At 43.6% G+C, this 13958-nt stretch overlaps 2 protein-coding genes, 1 long non-coding RNA gene and 4 other non-coding genes across 11 annotated transcripts; 6 read left to right on the top strand and 1 right to left on the bottom strand.

The window, feature by feature from the left end:
- Nucleotides 1–453: 453 nt before the first annotated feature.
- Nucleotides 454–7265, bottom strand: LOC139407337 (ribonuclease H1-like). Of its 4 annotated transcripts, none has more exons than XM_071151044.1 (9): nucleotides 7176–7265; nucleotides 6747–6848; nucleotides 6511–6635; nucleotides 6132–6332; nucleotides 5702–5801; nucleotides 5563–5617; nucleotides 5352–5436; nucleotides 5064–5188; nucleotides 454–778 (listed from the first exon to the last, which is right to left on the bottom strand). In XM_071151044.1, exons 2-9 carry the CDS (start codon nucleotides 6809–6811, stop codon nucleotides 692–694), a joined length of 843 nt encoding a protein of 280 aa, XP_071007145.1. In that variant the 5' UTR covers nucleotides 6812–6848; nucleotides 7176–7265; the 3' UTR covers nucleotides 454–691. The 4 variants fall into 4 exon arrangements, with proteins under 4 accessions (XP_071007145.1, XP_071007147.1, XP_071007146.1 ...); XM_071151046.1 differs by having other exon boundaries at nucleotides 7185–7265; XM_071151045.1 differs by having other exon boundaries at nucleotides 7157–7251.
- A 20-nt stretch (nucleotides 7266–7285) lies between these two features.
- On the top strand, nucleotides 7286–11081 carry LOC139407339 (small ribosomal subunit protein eS7). 2 transcript variants are annotated; one of them, XM_071151047.1, is made up of 7 exons: nucleotides 7286–7323; nucleotides 8103–8188; nucleotides 8291–8362; nucleotides 8813–8956; nucleotides 9427–9491; nucleotides 10391–10541; nucleotides 10969–11081. In XM_071151047.1, the coding sequence occupies exons 2-7, from the start codon at nucleotides 8114–8116 to the stop codon at nucleotides 11044–11046; spliced, it is 585 nt and encodes a 194-aa protein (XP_071007148.1). In that variant the 5' UTR covers nucleotides 7286–7323; nucleotides 8103–8113; the 3' UTR covers nucleotides 11047–11081. The 2 variants fall into 2 exon arrangements, with proteins under 2 accessions (XP_071007148.1, XP_071007149.1); XM_071151048.1 differs by having other exon boundaries at nucleotides 7317–7557.
- LOC139408125 (small nucleolar RNA SNORA73 family) lies at nucleotides 8494–8716 on the top strand. The gene has a single exon (XR_011634183.1). It is a non-coding gene; the product is annotated as a small nucleolar RNA SNORA73 family (small nucleolar RNA).
- On the top strand, nucleotides 9128–9352 carry LOC139408126 (small nucleolar RNA SNORA73 family). Its single transcript, XR_011634184.1, has one exon. It is a non-coding gene; the product is annotated as a small nucleolar RNA SNORA73 family (small nucleolar RNA).
- On the top strand, nucleotides 9641–9865 carry LOC139408122 (small nucleolar RNA SNORA73 family). Its single transcript, XR_011634180.1, has one exon. It is a non-coding gene; the product is annotated as a small nucleolar RNA SNORA73 family (small nucleolar RNA).
- LOC139408123 (small nucleolar RNA SNORA73 family) lies at nucleotides 10578–10802 on the top strand. The gene has a single exon (XR_011634181.1). It is a non-coding gene; the product is annotated as a small nucleolar RNA SNORA73 family (small nucleolar RNA).
- Nucleotides 11082–12159: 1078 nt separating the features above from the next.
- LOC139407340 (uncharacterized) lies at nucleotides 12160–12851 on the top strand. Its single transcript, XR_011634091.1, has 3 exons — nucleotides 12160–12391; nucleotides 12494–12604; nucleotides 12639–12851. It is a non-coding gene; the product is annotated as an uncharacterized lncRNA (long non-coding RNA).
- The last annotated feature ends 1107 nt before the right edge of the window (nucleotides 12852–13958 follow it).

The raw sequence follows: 13958 nt of genomic DNA, 5'->3' as shown, positions 1-13958 counted from the left end.
GATATGGCCTGAGCAGAACTCAGGCAAATTCATACTTCTTGCGCTTTGCGGATCAGTGCAGAGCTGTTGTCAATGAAGTGAGTTTGTGTTTATACAAGATGTACCGCCCCGCCTACCGTCAATCAATTGCGTCACAGCCTCCGACCACATTTTCAGATCAAGCATACATTTGATTTTAGTCTAGGCCTCCGCAATAGATAGGTTCACTGAGGTGGGGGCAAATATATATTTGTTACTGCTCGACTAAAACAATCTCAGTCGACCAAAGAATCGACCAGTTGACTAATTTGCGTCAGCCCTACTTTACTGGCATACAAACTGTGGATGGAAACGTGGTTAGTGAATAGGCCGACTTTACTACCACAATGGAATTACTTTACAGTATTAATGCATGCTCATATGATGCTACAGGTAAAAGCTGAAGGAATTCCTTAAATTAAACAACCAACAATATTTCAGACAGGATGCTTTATTTAATAAAAACAAACAAACTTAGAAACAGAACATTGTTCTCTGGAAAAGAACTTGGCAGCCCAACAGAAAAGACAAAAAATTATCCTGGAAAATTAAAATGCCCCCCCACACACACAAAACGATCTTGAATTATTAATTCTTGAACTCCCAATTTGATAGAATTTAACCGAGAAACAAGATAAGTAAATATGACATATTGGGCTGTTAACTTGTAGGGCTAATGTGAGCGTTTTGCTGCCCCCTCTCTGGACAGCCTGTCAGCCTCCTCGTTTCCTAGGTATCCAGCGTGGCCTGGGATGTGCAACTGGAGAAAGAAGAGAGAGAGAAGAGAGAGTCAAAGGCAGAAGGAGACTGTTAATAGTTTCAGTTGTGCATCATCCATCCATGAAAGTTCCAATACTTTTTTGGTCCACGACCCCATTTTGATATCAGAAAATTATTGTGACCCCAACTATGTGAAAAAGTGATGTAATCAACAGCCAATGACAGTCATTGCAAAGCAGTCAAAGTATGGGTGTACTTGCATGTCCCGGTGGATCAAAAGTAACAGTCAGTATCTGGTGTGGCCACCAGATACTGGTGTGCAGTGCATCTCCTCCTCATGGACTGCACCAGATTTGGCAGTTCCTGCTGTGAGATGTTACCCCACTCTTCCACCAAGGCACCTGCAATTCCCGGTCATTTTGAAGGAATGGCCCTAGCCCTCACCCTCCAATTCAACAGGTCCCAGACGTTCTCAATGGGATTGAGATCCTGGCTCTTCACTGGCCATGGCAGATCACTGACATTCCTGTCTTGCAGGAAATCAGACTGCTTGTTCTGCGCGTGGTGGAATTGTCATGCTGGAGGGTCATGTCAGGATGAGCCTGCAGGAAGGGTACCGCATGAGGGAGGAGGATGTCTTCCCTGTAATGCACAGCGTTGAGATTGCCTGCAATGACAACAAGCTCAGTCCAATGATGCTGTGACACACGGCCCCAGACCATGACGGACCCTCCACATCGATCCCGCTCCAGAGTACAGGCCTTGGTGTAACGCTCATTCCTTCGACGATAAATGCGAATCCGAACATCACCCCTGGTGAGACAAAACCTTGACTCGTCAGTGAACAGCACTTTTTGCCAGTCCTGTCTGGTCCAGCAACGGTGGGTTTGTGCCCATAGACAACGTTGTTGCCGGTGATGTCTGGTGAGGACCTGCCTTACAACAGGCCTACAAGCCCTCAGTCCAGCCTCTCTCAGCCTATTACAGAAAGTCTGAGCACTGATGGGGGGATTGTGCGTTTCTGGTGTAACTCGGCAGTTGTTGTTGCCATTCCCGCAAGTGTGATGTTCGGATGTACCGATCCTGTGCAGGTGTTGTTACACAATGTCTGCCACTGCGAGGACAATCAGCTGTCCGTCCTGTCTCCCTGTAGCGTTGTCTTAGGCGTCTCACAGTACGGATATTGCAATTTATTGCCCTGGCCACATCTGCAGTCCTCATGCCTCCTTGCAGCATGCCTAAGGCACGCTCAAGCAGATGAGCAGGGTCCCAGGGCATCTTTCTTGTAGCGTTTTTCAGTCAGTAGAAAGGCCTCTTTAGTGTCCTAAGTTTTCATAACTTTGACCTTAATTGCCTACCGTCTGTAAGCTGTTAGTGTCTTAACGACCTTTCCACAGGTGCATGTTCATTAATTGTTTATGGTTAATTGAACAAGCATGGGAAACAGAGTTTAAACCCTTTACAATGAAGATCTGTGAAGTTATTTGGATTTTTACAAATTATCTTTGAAAGACAGGGTCCTGAAAAAGGGACATTTCTTTTTTTGCTGTGTATATATATATATATACACACACAGACACACACACACAGCCTTCAGAAAGTGTTCAGACCCCTTGACGTTTTCTACATTTTGTTACATTACAGCCTTATTCTAAAATGTATTACATTTATGTTTTCCCTCAGCAATCTACACACAATGTACCAATAATGAGAAAGCAAAAACAGTATTTTAGAAATGTTTGCAAATGTATAAAAACATGTATTTAAGTATTCAGACCCTTTGCTATGACACATGAAATTGATCTCAGGTGCATCTTGTTTCCATTGATCATCATTGAGATGTTTCTGCAACTTTGAGTCTACCTGTGGTAAATTCAATTGATTGGACATGATTTTTAAAAAGGCACACACCTGTCTACATTAGGTCCCACAGATGACAGTGCAATACAGAACAAAAACCAAGCCATGAGGTTGAAGGAATTGTCTGTAGAGATCCGAGACAGGATTGTGTCGAGGCACAGATCTGGGGAAGGGTAGCAAAACATTTCTGCAGCATTGACAGTCCCCAACAACACAGTGGCCTCCATCATTCTAAAATGGAAGAAGTTTGGAACCACCAAGACTCTTCCAAGAGCCGGCCGCCCGGTCAAACTGAGCAATCGGGGGAAAAGGGCCTTGAAACCAAGATTGAACTCTTTGGCCTGAATGCCAAACGTCTGGAGGAAAACTGGCACCATCCCTACGGTGAAGCATAGTGGTGGCAGCATCATGCTATGGGGATTATTTTCAGCGGCAGGGACTGGGAGACTACTCAGGATCGAGGCAAAGATTAATGGAGCAAAGTAGAGATCCCTGACGAAAACCTGCTCCAGAGCGCTCAGGGGCAAAGGTTCACCTTCCAACAGGACAAGCACACAGCCAAGACAATGAAAGAGCTGCTTCGGGTTAAGTCTCTGAATGTCCTTGAGTGGCCCAGCCAGAGCCCGGACTTGAACTGAATCCAACATCTCTGGAGAGACCTGAAAATAGCTGTGCAGCAACACTCCCCATCCAATCTGACAGAGCTTGAGACAATCTGCAGAAAAGAATGGGAGAAACTTCCCAAATACAGGTGTGCCAAGCTTGTCGCGTCATACCAAAGAAGAGTCGAGGCTGTAATCGCTGCCAAAGGTGCTTCAGCAAAGTACTGAGTAAAGGGTCTGCATAGTTATGTAAATTATAAATTAGCAATCATTTATAAAACCTGTTTTTGCTTTGTCATGATGGGGTATTGTGTGTAGATTGAGGGTAAACAACTATTTAATCATTTTGAGTAAGTCTGTAACCTAACAATGTGGAAAAAATCAAAGGGTCTGAATACTTTCCTAAAGGCACTGTTTGTGTGTATGTTTAATATATATTTCACACACAGTACCAGTCAAAAGTTTGGACACACCTACTCATTCAAGGGTTTTTCTTTATTTTTTACATTGTAGAATAATAGCGAAGACATCAAAACTATGAAATAACACATGGAATCATGTAGTAACCAAAAAATGTTAAACAAATCAAAATATATTTTATATTCTTCAAAGTAGCCACATCAAGTTGCCTTGATGACAGCTTTGCACACTCCTGGTATTCTCTCAAGCAGCTTCATGAGGCAGTCACCTGGAATGCTTGAAGGAGTTCCCACATATGCTGAGCACTTGTTGGCTGCTTTCCTTCACTCTGTGGTCCAACTTGAAAAACAAATTACATTACCACTAAGCGTAAACCAGATGGGATGGCATATTGCTGCAGAATGCTGTGTTAGCCATGCTGGTTAAGTGTGCCTTGAATTATAAATAAATCAGTCTGTGTCACCAGCAAAGCTCCCCCACACCTCCTCCTCCATACTTCACAGTGGGAACCACAGATGCAGATCATCCGTTCACCTTCTCTGTGTCTCACAAAGACACGGCGGTTGGAACCAAAAATCTCAAATTTGTACTCATCAGACTAGAGGACAAATTTCCACCGGTCTAATGTACATTGATCGTGTTTCTTGGCCCAAGCAAGTCTCTTCTTCTTATTGGTGTCCTTTAGTAGTGGTTTCTTTGCAGGAATTCGACCACCAATGCCTAATTCACGCAGTCTCCTCTGAACAGTTGATGTTGAGATGTGTCAAGTTACTTGAACTCTGTGAAGCATTTATTTGGACTGCAAATTCTGAGGCTGGTAACTCTAATGAACTTATCCTCTGCAGCAGAGATAAGTCTGGGTCCTCCTTTCCATTGGTGGTCCTCAAGAGAGCCAGTTTCATCATAACGCTTGATGGTTTTTGCGACTGCACTTGAAGAAACTTTAAAAGTTCTTGACATTTTCCGTATTGACTGGCCTTCATGTCTTAAAGTAACAATGGACTGTCATTTCTCTTTGCTTATTTGAGCGGTTCTTGCCATAATATGGACTTGTTCTTTTACCAAATAGGGCTATCTTCTGTATACCACCCCTACCATGTCACAACAGAACTGACTAGCATAAATGAATTAAGGAAAGACATTCAAAAAATGTACTTGTAAAAAAAACCTTGTATGAATAGGTGTTCTAAAACCATTTTCATATCAGGAGACCTCACATATTTCTTTATTTTAGTCATACCGAGAGCAGCTTACATTAATAAGCCCATACATTTTCACACTGGTCCCCCCTGGGAATTGAACCCATAACCTCTATCAACTGAGCCACACAGGACACACAACCCAATCATCATCCATAGTTTGGGAAACTATGTTCTATTCTTCGAAACCCACTACACTTGAAGTGAAAATATTAACAGAGCAACAGGCGTCATTGATATTTACCCATACAACCTTCAGCTCTTCATTTAACTTGTCAAGTTTTTCAAAGTCCTCTCTGTTGATGATAGGGCCACCAGATTTGAGCCTCCAGTTGTTCAGCTTCCAGTTCTTCACCCAGCTGGTGACGCCTGGAGGAAACAACAACAGTCATTAAGATAGTCGCATTAGCAGGCCTAGCTACTAACATTAGATGCTGCATCATGCCTGCAGCATCACACAAAGCCATGTCACAATCAGTCAGTCCCTTGCTGATTGAGTGTTAGTAAAGTGCTATAAGCAGCACACACATACCATTAATGGTGAACTTGCTGTCTGTATAGAGCACCAACTTCTTGATGTCCATCTCTTTGGCCTGCTCCAAGGCTTTACAGGCTGCCTGTGCCATTCAGAAGCAAAATGTGGGATTACAATCCAAAGGTTGCTGTTATTTGAATGGAATTGCCACAACAATCTGGTTAAGAGAGTTCAGAATGAAAACAAATAAGACAAACACAGTTCTTGCCTGTAATTCTGCCCTCTGGTTGGTCTGTCTTCCATCCAGCGGTTCTGCTACATTCCTACAGTCAAGAGTCCACATGAAAACCAACCACTGTAGTGTCAAACAGTCTATGAGTTATAACCACAGACCCAGGCCTACTCACAGAGGATGGTCACGTCCCCAGTACACCCCGATCCCAGCTCGGGCTCCGGGCTTCCCATTGCCTGAACAGCAGCCATCTGTGTACACCACCACTGCATCACCTGGAAAAACAGACTGTTTTCTTAATCATGTTTAATTAGTTTTCAATCATCATGATAGGATATTTTCTGCTACTATAAGCTATATTTGTACGTTTGGGGTTTATTTGTTTATGTTTATGTGTATAGGTATGTGTATATATGACAGTCAAACGTGTTTTCCTTCTTGATTCTTTGCTTAATTTATTATAACTTTTTGATGTGTACTGCTGTATTTACTGATTTTATGTTGCCTTATATGGAATATACTAAAAATAATTGTTCACAAAAATTGTTTTACATTTCTAAACAAAAACAAGAAATACAATTTAAAGGAGTAACAGGTATATTTACCCATGTAGGTGAATCCATCAGAGCTCTTTGAAGATGCGCAGCTGTCTTGAGATGCCTCCTGGGAAGGTTTAGCTCGTTTGGCAGGGGACACCACCTCCTTCTCCTCCTCCTCCACGTGATTATAGTGTCTCTTCTGACCAATGGGAATATACTCAAGGGCCTCCGGGGCCCTTCGTGGGAGTGTTGCCTCATAGCTGGTTCCTGAAAGATAATACCTTGGTCTGAGTAGAAGTCTGATTCTGCTGTGCCTGAATGGTGCACTACTTGTCTAATGACAAGATAGGCTGCCCATTCCTAATGCCAGTAACAACAGTACCCATTGTATTGTCATTTCACAAGTACAGTGACCCATAGAGAAAGAACATAGCCATCGATCTACCCTCTGACACTTCTGGTGTTATTGACGTTGCTTTGCCTCTGACAAAAGCCCAGGCATCCTTTTCAGCAGCAAACTTCTTGTAGCTGGCATGTGGGAACTTGTCAATTTGTTTCTTACATTCATCCCTGAAAAAGTAAACACATGATATTCAATGTGAATAGAAATGACAAAATGTGTCTAAAGACAGACTACAGTGGTAACTAGCTCCCTAGCTAGGTAACTACTACACAGCTCACCAAGTTTGGTAAACTCCAGGGTTTAATCCTTTCCTCACAGCGTAGAAGAATTTGCCTTTCACCATCTCCTCTGTGCCAATGCAGACTGCCCTGTGTATTATACTATAAAGAACGGGTAACCTGAACATCACTTACACCAGCAATTACTTAAAAGTGGAAGCACCGGTCATTGTCTTGATTTCAGAAATGTGAACAAGTTGAACAAACTAAATAGCTATGTGTTAAAATGCAAGGACAACTATTAGCTAGCCATCATTGGAAACAAATATAGGTATGTGAACAGTGGCTAGCTTGCTAGACCACTAACCCAAAACAAACACATTTTGCTAGCTACTACCTAACGACTGTAATTTCAACACACTCTACAAGTTAGCTATACATTTGAACATGATCTACGCTGACATGCTTATTTTTGGACTCGGTATTTACATTAATTACTTCAAAGTTCACGATATCTGCTGCACTGATCTGTTGGTGTTAAAAATCATACTTCCGTGTTCCCATGATTCCTTCCACGACGTACTTGTATACTCCTCTCGCGAGATTCCGGCCTCTTCCCCGGCCGTCGTTGATTGAGGTAGGTCAAGATAATGCTCCCACTGGTCGGAATTTCTTGTCAAACTGTTGTAAATGTGCACAGAATTTCCTCGTTCTTGTATCAGAGTTCATGTAAGACTGTTGATGCGTTAGATTATTCTATTTAAGGTTTTGGATGGCCGTTGTGTAATTAATTGTATGAAGTGTTTCAGGATAGACCTAACATGAAAACGGAAAGGAGGCATAGCTGGCGCGTTGAGGCCCATGTGTTCTTGTAAGAATTGCCTGTAGTTCGTCGACTAGTGGCTTTTTTAACCGTTTTAATATTTTCATTTTGTCAAGTGTCCTGACAGTTGTTTAGCCTGAGGTATGGTTGAGTACTGTCAGGCCGTTGCTAGCTAACGTTAGCCATTTGATAATGAACCTGGTTTAAAGACGGCCAACTGGCTAACGTTAGCTAGCTAATGTTAAGTAGTTAACTTGGAACATGCGACCCTATCTCCTGTACATTGTTTGATGCAATAGTTACTTGTTAGGTTGTTTATGATGGCATGGCTGCTAGCTAGCTAACGTCATTTGTATTTTGAATGTGTACATGAAATCAGCCGTTGTCGACTGTTCGTTTGATCAACCTTAGCCGATATCGCTAGCTAGTAACTGCATGTCCGTATGGTGTGATGAAGTCGGCATGGACCACTCGGCTAACGTTGGTTAGTTTCAGTGTGTATACTACATTACCTGAAACCGTGCATGATGTCCAAAGACATACAGGACTCCGGAGTATGCTCAAATGATAGTCTTGTCTTTCATTAATTCCAGAGACATAGGCCATGTTCAGTACCAGCGCCAAAATCGTGAAGCCCAATGGCGAAAAGCCAGATGAGTTCGAGTCTGGAATATCCCAGGTAAGCTATGTCAAATCTGTCAATATATGGCACTGTATAAAACTTCCTTAGTCGCTTGGCTAATGCTGTAAGCCATATTTAACACGTCAGCCTTCTTTCTAGGCTCTCCTGGAGCTGGAGATGAACTCAGACATGAAGGCTCAGCTGAGGGAGCTGAACATCACTGCAGCAAAGGCAAGGATCCTGTACTGCATGTCTTGTACTTGCCTTCATTCTGACTGTTTGCTCAGACCATTTTTGGATAACCGAAGATGAAAGTGGTAGGAGTTTGTCTGACTCTTAGTAAACTGTGTTTGAGTTTAACCCCAACGTGGACATCCTGTGAGGTTGCTCTCGCATTGCTCTGTCCTTGTGGCGTATGGGAGCGTAGTACTTCAGTGCTGTGACGTACAGTCCCGTTCCACAACGTTGGAGAGCAAGCTTTGTCCCCGGCCTTCGGGCTGGTGAGGACAGCGTTCTGTATATTCCTACATCTTCCCAGAGCCCTTTGGGCCATGACTGGGGGGCTAAACCATGCAGTGCATACAATTTCATTCAGACAGCTGAAGCACTCAAAGCATCTATTGGAAGTGTTTGTATTTGCCTCAATTTGTGCTCTAACTGAAATGCTATTCTCTCCCCCAGGAAATTGAAGTTGGTGGTAGCAGGAAAGCCATCATCATCTTTGTCCCCGTGCCCCAGCTGAAATCTTTCCAGAAGATTCAGGTGCGACTCGTGAGGGAGCTGGAAAAGAAGTTCAGCGGAAAACACGTGGTCTTCGTTGCACAGGTTAGGGTGATGTTGTCTCGCTGTCCTTGTTTCCACGAGTTGCAGGGGTAGTTTGCAGAGCTGTTGTGGTGACCCCACTGTCGGTTAGCTTGGTTATTTTGGAGAAGTCTATTAACAGACTTCTTTAGTGCTCAAATATACATGTTTCTATGCTGTGAGTGTAGCATAATATCAACGTGGACATCCGGTGAGGTTGCTCTCACATGGCTCTGTCCTTGTGGCGTATGGGAGCGTAGTACTTCACAGTGCTGTGACGTACAGTCCCGTTCCACGACGTTGGAGAGCAAGCTTTGTCCCCGGCCTTCGGGCTGGTGAGGACGGTGTTCTGTATATTCCTACATCTTCCCAGAGCCCTTTGGGCCATGACTGGGGGGCTAAACCATGCGGTGTACATTATTTAGAATGCTTGTTGGGCTTTAAAAGTCTCCATGTGTAAATTGGTCATCCTTAATGTTTTTTTTAACTTGCAGAGGAGAATCCTGCCCAAACCAACCAGGAAAAGCCGTATCAAGAATAAGCAGAAGCGTCCCAGGAGGTGAGTTCTGTTGTCACACCTGCATGTCCACGACTACATGCTGTATGGAAGAACATGTATTTAAAGTTAGAGCAAATGGGTGCTAGGTTTAGAAGTTGAAATTGTTGTGCCATATTTGATGCTGCCATACTTGCACACCATATTTGGACCCAACGTGGACATCCGGTGAGGTTGCTCTCACATGGCTCTGTCCTTGTGGCGTATGGGAGCGTAGTACTTCACAGTGCTGTGACGTACAGTCCCGTTCCACGACGTTGGAGAGCAAGCTTTGTCCCCGGCCTTCGGGCTGATGAGGACGGCGTTCTGTATATTCCTACATCTTCCCAGAGCCCTTTGGGCCATGACTGGGGGGCTAAACCATGCAGTGTACAATTTTACTAATACCATGTCGTATGCTTTTAATGGGATTTTATAATAGGTTATTATATAGCTACAAGATTAAACGGGGACAAACCATATAATGCAACATCAACTTTCCTTCCTATTACCTTGCATTACCCTATGAGTAGGTGTTTTAAACCCAGTGTCCTGGCTAAATTCCCAATCTGGCCCTCGTACCATCATGGTCACCTAATCGTCCCCAGCTTCCAATTGTCTCATTCATCCTCCTCTCCCCTGTAACTACTCCCCAGGTCGTTGCCGTAAATAAGAATGTGTTCTCAGTAAACTTGCCTGGTAAAATATAAACAATTATAATCTAAACCAGACTCTGCTTGTCTCCAGTAATGATTTCAAAATACCTGAATAGCTATTTGATTGTTGCCCTTTCAATACATGCATAAAGAATCTTCCTCTGATTTTGAATGAGACTGATTGTAGGAAAAATAGTTTTCGCAAGGTTTAGAACATTTCTGTAATTACCTCAAATGTCTAATGCACGTTGTGATTTGTTTCTCCAGCCGTACTCTGACTGCCGTGCACGATGCCATCCTTGAAGACCTGGTCTTCCCCAGTGAGATTGTTGGCAAGAGGATCCGCGTGAAGCTGGACAGCAGTCGGCTCATCAAGGTCCACCTTGATAAGGCTCAGCAGAACAATGTGGAACACAAAGTGAGTCGTGTCGCAGTTTGTTCACCCACCTTAACCCCAACGTGGACATCCGGTGAGGTTGCTCTCGCATGGCTCTGTCCTTGTGGCGTATGGGAGCGTAGTACTTCACAGTGCTGTGACGTACAGTCCCGTTCCACGACGTTGGAGAGCAAGCTTTGTCCCCGGCCTTCGGGCTGGTGAGGACAGCGTTCTGTATATTCCTACATCTTCCCAGAGCCCTTTGGGCCATGACTGGGGGGCTAAACCATGCGGTGTACAACTTCTCTTGACTGATGTCTCAAATGGTTTATGTGCTGCAAATGTCTTTGGCAAATGTGCCAAATGCATGCCTTTAGTGTTGTCATATGCAATTGATATATTGACCATCATAACCTGTAAATGTTGCAGTCTATGCAGTGGTTAACCGGTGGTTGCCTTTTATTTTCAGGTTGAGACCTTCTCCGGTGTCTACAAGAAGCTCACAGGCAAAGACGTTGTTTTTGAATTCCCCGAATTCCAACTGTAGAGTGCAGATGACAAAATAAATGAGTTTACTCTCAATGTCATTGCTCTGTGTTCTCTGGGGATAGGGTGGTCAGTCATGCCAATCCCATACATGATGGTCTAGCCCAGGGATCCAACCCTGTTCCCGAAGAGCTAGCCTCTTTTAGGTGTTCTCCTATCCCTGTTGTAACTAACCCGGTTCAGTTTCTCAGCTAATAATTCGAATCGGGTGCGCTAGATGAGGGTTGGAGTGAGCCTACAGGACGGTAGCTCTCCAGGAACAGTTGGAGAGCCCTGGTCTAGAGACTAATATCCTTTCAGAAAAGTATGGCAGTCAGAAGGACCATTAACTTGAGTAACTGAAGATTGGAGCAGCCTTGATGACTGATCAGTTGTATTGCCACATCCTACAATTTGTGGTGCTAGGGGGGCTTTTTAGGTTGCTTTTGGGCCTCTGTAATGGTAGTATTCAATGGGGTTTTTTAGGTTGCTTTTGGGCCTCTGTAATGGTAGTATTCAATGGGGTTTTTTAGGTTGCTTTTGGGCCTCTGTAATGGTAGTATTCAATGGGGCTTTTTAGGTTGCTTTTGGGCCTCTGTAATGGTAGTATTCAATGGGGCTTTTTATGTTGCTTTTGGGCCTCTGTAATGGTAGTATTCAATGGGGTTTTTTGCACACTGGAAAATGTCCTGATCCAATTATTAGATGTTGAGTGGAATTGACAGGTAATGTATTTGCCTATGTATAAATCCACCATTTGGTACAATCTTCACTGGGATATGTGCCCAATATAGGCTATTGCCCACAACAGTCAAGTTTACGCATATGTTGTGCAGTGTGAGGCCACTGAGGGAGCTATGGGGCTGCATGGACCAGCAGTCCATAAATTAACATGGCAGGTATTGAGGCTATACGTTGTTTACTTGAGGAATTCTAAAAATATAATCAATGGAGTAACCTTAGGTTTTGAGATATGATGGGGGTAAGACTGTTGTAATAAACATTTTGTAAAAAATTCTAATCAATGGGTAAATCACTGACTGCAGAAGACAGCCTGGATGTGGACACGTCCTTTACCGGAATTACTCGCCCTCTGCCACTTGGCACTGGAGAAGCTCAATGAGCAACCGTTTGACAGTTGTGCTCTGAGTGATGAGCTTGTTCCTATGACAGCTGAAACAAGTTGGTTGGGTGGTGCCCCACTCATTCATATCGCGTGATTCCTGATGATAGTTCTTGATTTTATTGATTGATTAATATTGTATGGGATAGTTGAGCTGAAGCCTCGATATGCGGGACTCCTGTCATAACTACTTTCCCATCACCTATCCAGGCAATCACCCACCTATGACTCAACATGTACTCAGGTAACACCATGTCAGATACTCAACATGTACTCAGGTAACACCATGTCAGACACTCAACATGTACTCAGGTAACACCATGTCAGACACTCAACATGTACTCAGGTAACACCTCCATGTCAGATACTCAACATGTACTCAGGTAACACCTCCATGTCAGATACTCAACATGTACTCCGGTAACACCTCCATGTCAGATACTCAACATGTACTCAGGTAACACCATGTCAGACACTCAACATGTACTCAGGTAACACCATGTCAGACACTCAACATGTAGTTACACTATTGCTTTTGTCAGTTAAAGCCCACTGAATGCTACACCTGCTGTTTGGTTAATGTTTTGCAGATGGGGGATTGCTAGACTGAAGGACTAAGGTCGAAAATTAGCCTGTTGCCTAAAACCGGCACTTTTCTGAAAATGTTGACTAATGTACACTGTCCCTGCAAAAATAAACACAATAAAGGTCTATGGCCTTGGGCAGGAAGACTGGTATGTGGTTTCAAATTTAGTTGTATGCATGGGATACGCATGGTATACATCGTACAACGTAACGCTACATGTTCCTTCTGGACAATGCAACAACAATAAAAGATTAGTATATGAACATAACTAGAATAGAATAAACATTTTAGCATCAATATAGTACAGAAAGGCACAATTCTCTCTTCCCCCCACAATATTTACATGTAAGTGGGGTGGGCAGTGTATTCTGAGCAGTATAATGTGAGTCTGACAGCAGCAGTTGTGATTGTGTGTGTGTAGTATGAATGTGCACTGAGTATACCAAACATTAGGAACATCTTCCTAATATTGAGTAGCCTCAATTCATCAGGGCATGGACTCTACAATGTATCAAAAACGTTCCACAGGGATGCTGGCCCATGTTGACTCCAATGCTTCCCACGGTCGTGTCAAGTTGGCTGGATGTCCTTTGGGTGGTGGACTGTTTGGGTGGTACACACGGGAAACTTGAGTGTGAAAAACCCAGTAGCATTGCAGTTCTTGAAAGACATTTTTTTGTCTAAGCCCATTCACCCTCTGAATGACACACGAGTCATGTCTCAATTGTTTCAAGGCTTAAAAATCCTTCTTTAACCTGTCTTTCCCACTTCATCTACACTGATTGAAGTAGATTTAACAAGTGACATCAATAACGGATCACAGCTTTCACCTAGTTAGTCTATGTCATGGAAATAGGTGTTCTTAATGTTTTGTATACTTAGTATGTGTGCTATGGTGTGGAGAATAAGGACAGGTGGTCAGTCCAGTTTAAGTGTTCAGCAGGCTTGGAGACAGAAACTCTCTGAGCCTGTTGGACCTAATGCTCCGATAAGGGAGAAAACAGCTCATGGCTGCAGTGTGTCGGGTCCTTGATGAAGCGTCGTGCCTTCCTCAGGCACCCTTTAGAGTAGATAGCCAGTCAGATCCAGTTGGATCTGGTGGCGCTGGTCAATGGTGGGGTTTGTCTGGGATACAGCGACGCCCACTTTGGTAACCCATGGAAGAGGATTTGATGTTATTATTGAACTGTCTGCCAACAGTTCAATGGGGCTTCTGTCATACTGA

Source organism: Oncorhynchus clarkii, chromosome 4, assembly GCF_045791955.1.
Source record: "Oncorhynchus clarkii lewisi isolate Uvic-CL-2024 chromosome 4, UVic_Ocla_1.0, whole genome shotgun sequence".
Taxonomy (NCBI): domain Eukaryota; kingdom Metazoa; phylum Chordata; class Actinopteri; order Salmoniformes; family Salmonidae; genus Oncorhynchus; species Oncorhynchus clarkii.
The sequence above is the reverse complement of the archived record's forward strand: the minus strand, read 5'-3'. Positions and strand labels throughout refer to the sequence as shown.

Excerpts from the sequence above, each read along its gene's own strand:
- LOC139407339 (XM_071151047.1), top strand. The coding sequence starts at position 8,114 with ATGTTCAGTACCAGCGCCAAAATCGTGAAGCCCAATGGCGAAAAGCCA. Across the intron at positions 8,189-8,290 it reads TCGAGTCTGGAATATCCCAG|GCTCTCCTGGAGCTGGAGAT; the intron begins GTAAGCTATGTC and ends CCTTCTTTCTAG. Across the intron at positions 10,542-10,968 it reads AGAACAATGTGGAACACAAA|GTTGAGACCTTCTCCGGTGT; the intron begins GTGAGTCGTGTC and ends TTTTATTTTCAG.
- LOC139407337 (XM_071151043.1), bottom strand. The coding sequence starts at position 6,874 with ATGTTCAGGTTACCCGTTCTTTATAGTATAATACACAGGGCAGTCTGC. Across the intron at positions 5,618-5,701 it reads TGGGGACGTGACCATCCTCT|GAATGTAGCAGAACCGCTGG; the intron begins GTGAGTAGGCCT and ends TCTTGACTGTAG. Across the intron at positions 5,189-5,351 it reads CAGCAAGTTCACCATTAATG|GCGTCACCAGCTGGGTGAAG; the intron begins GTATGTGTGTGC and ends TGTTTCCTCCAG.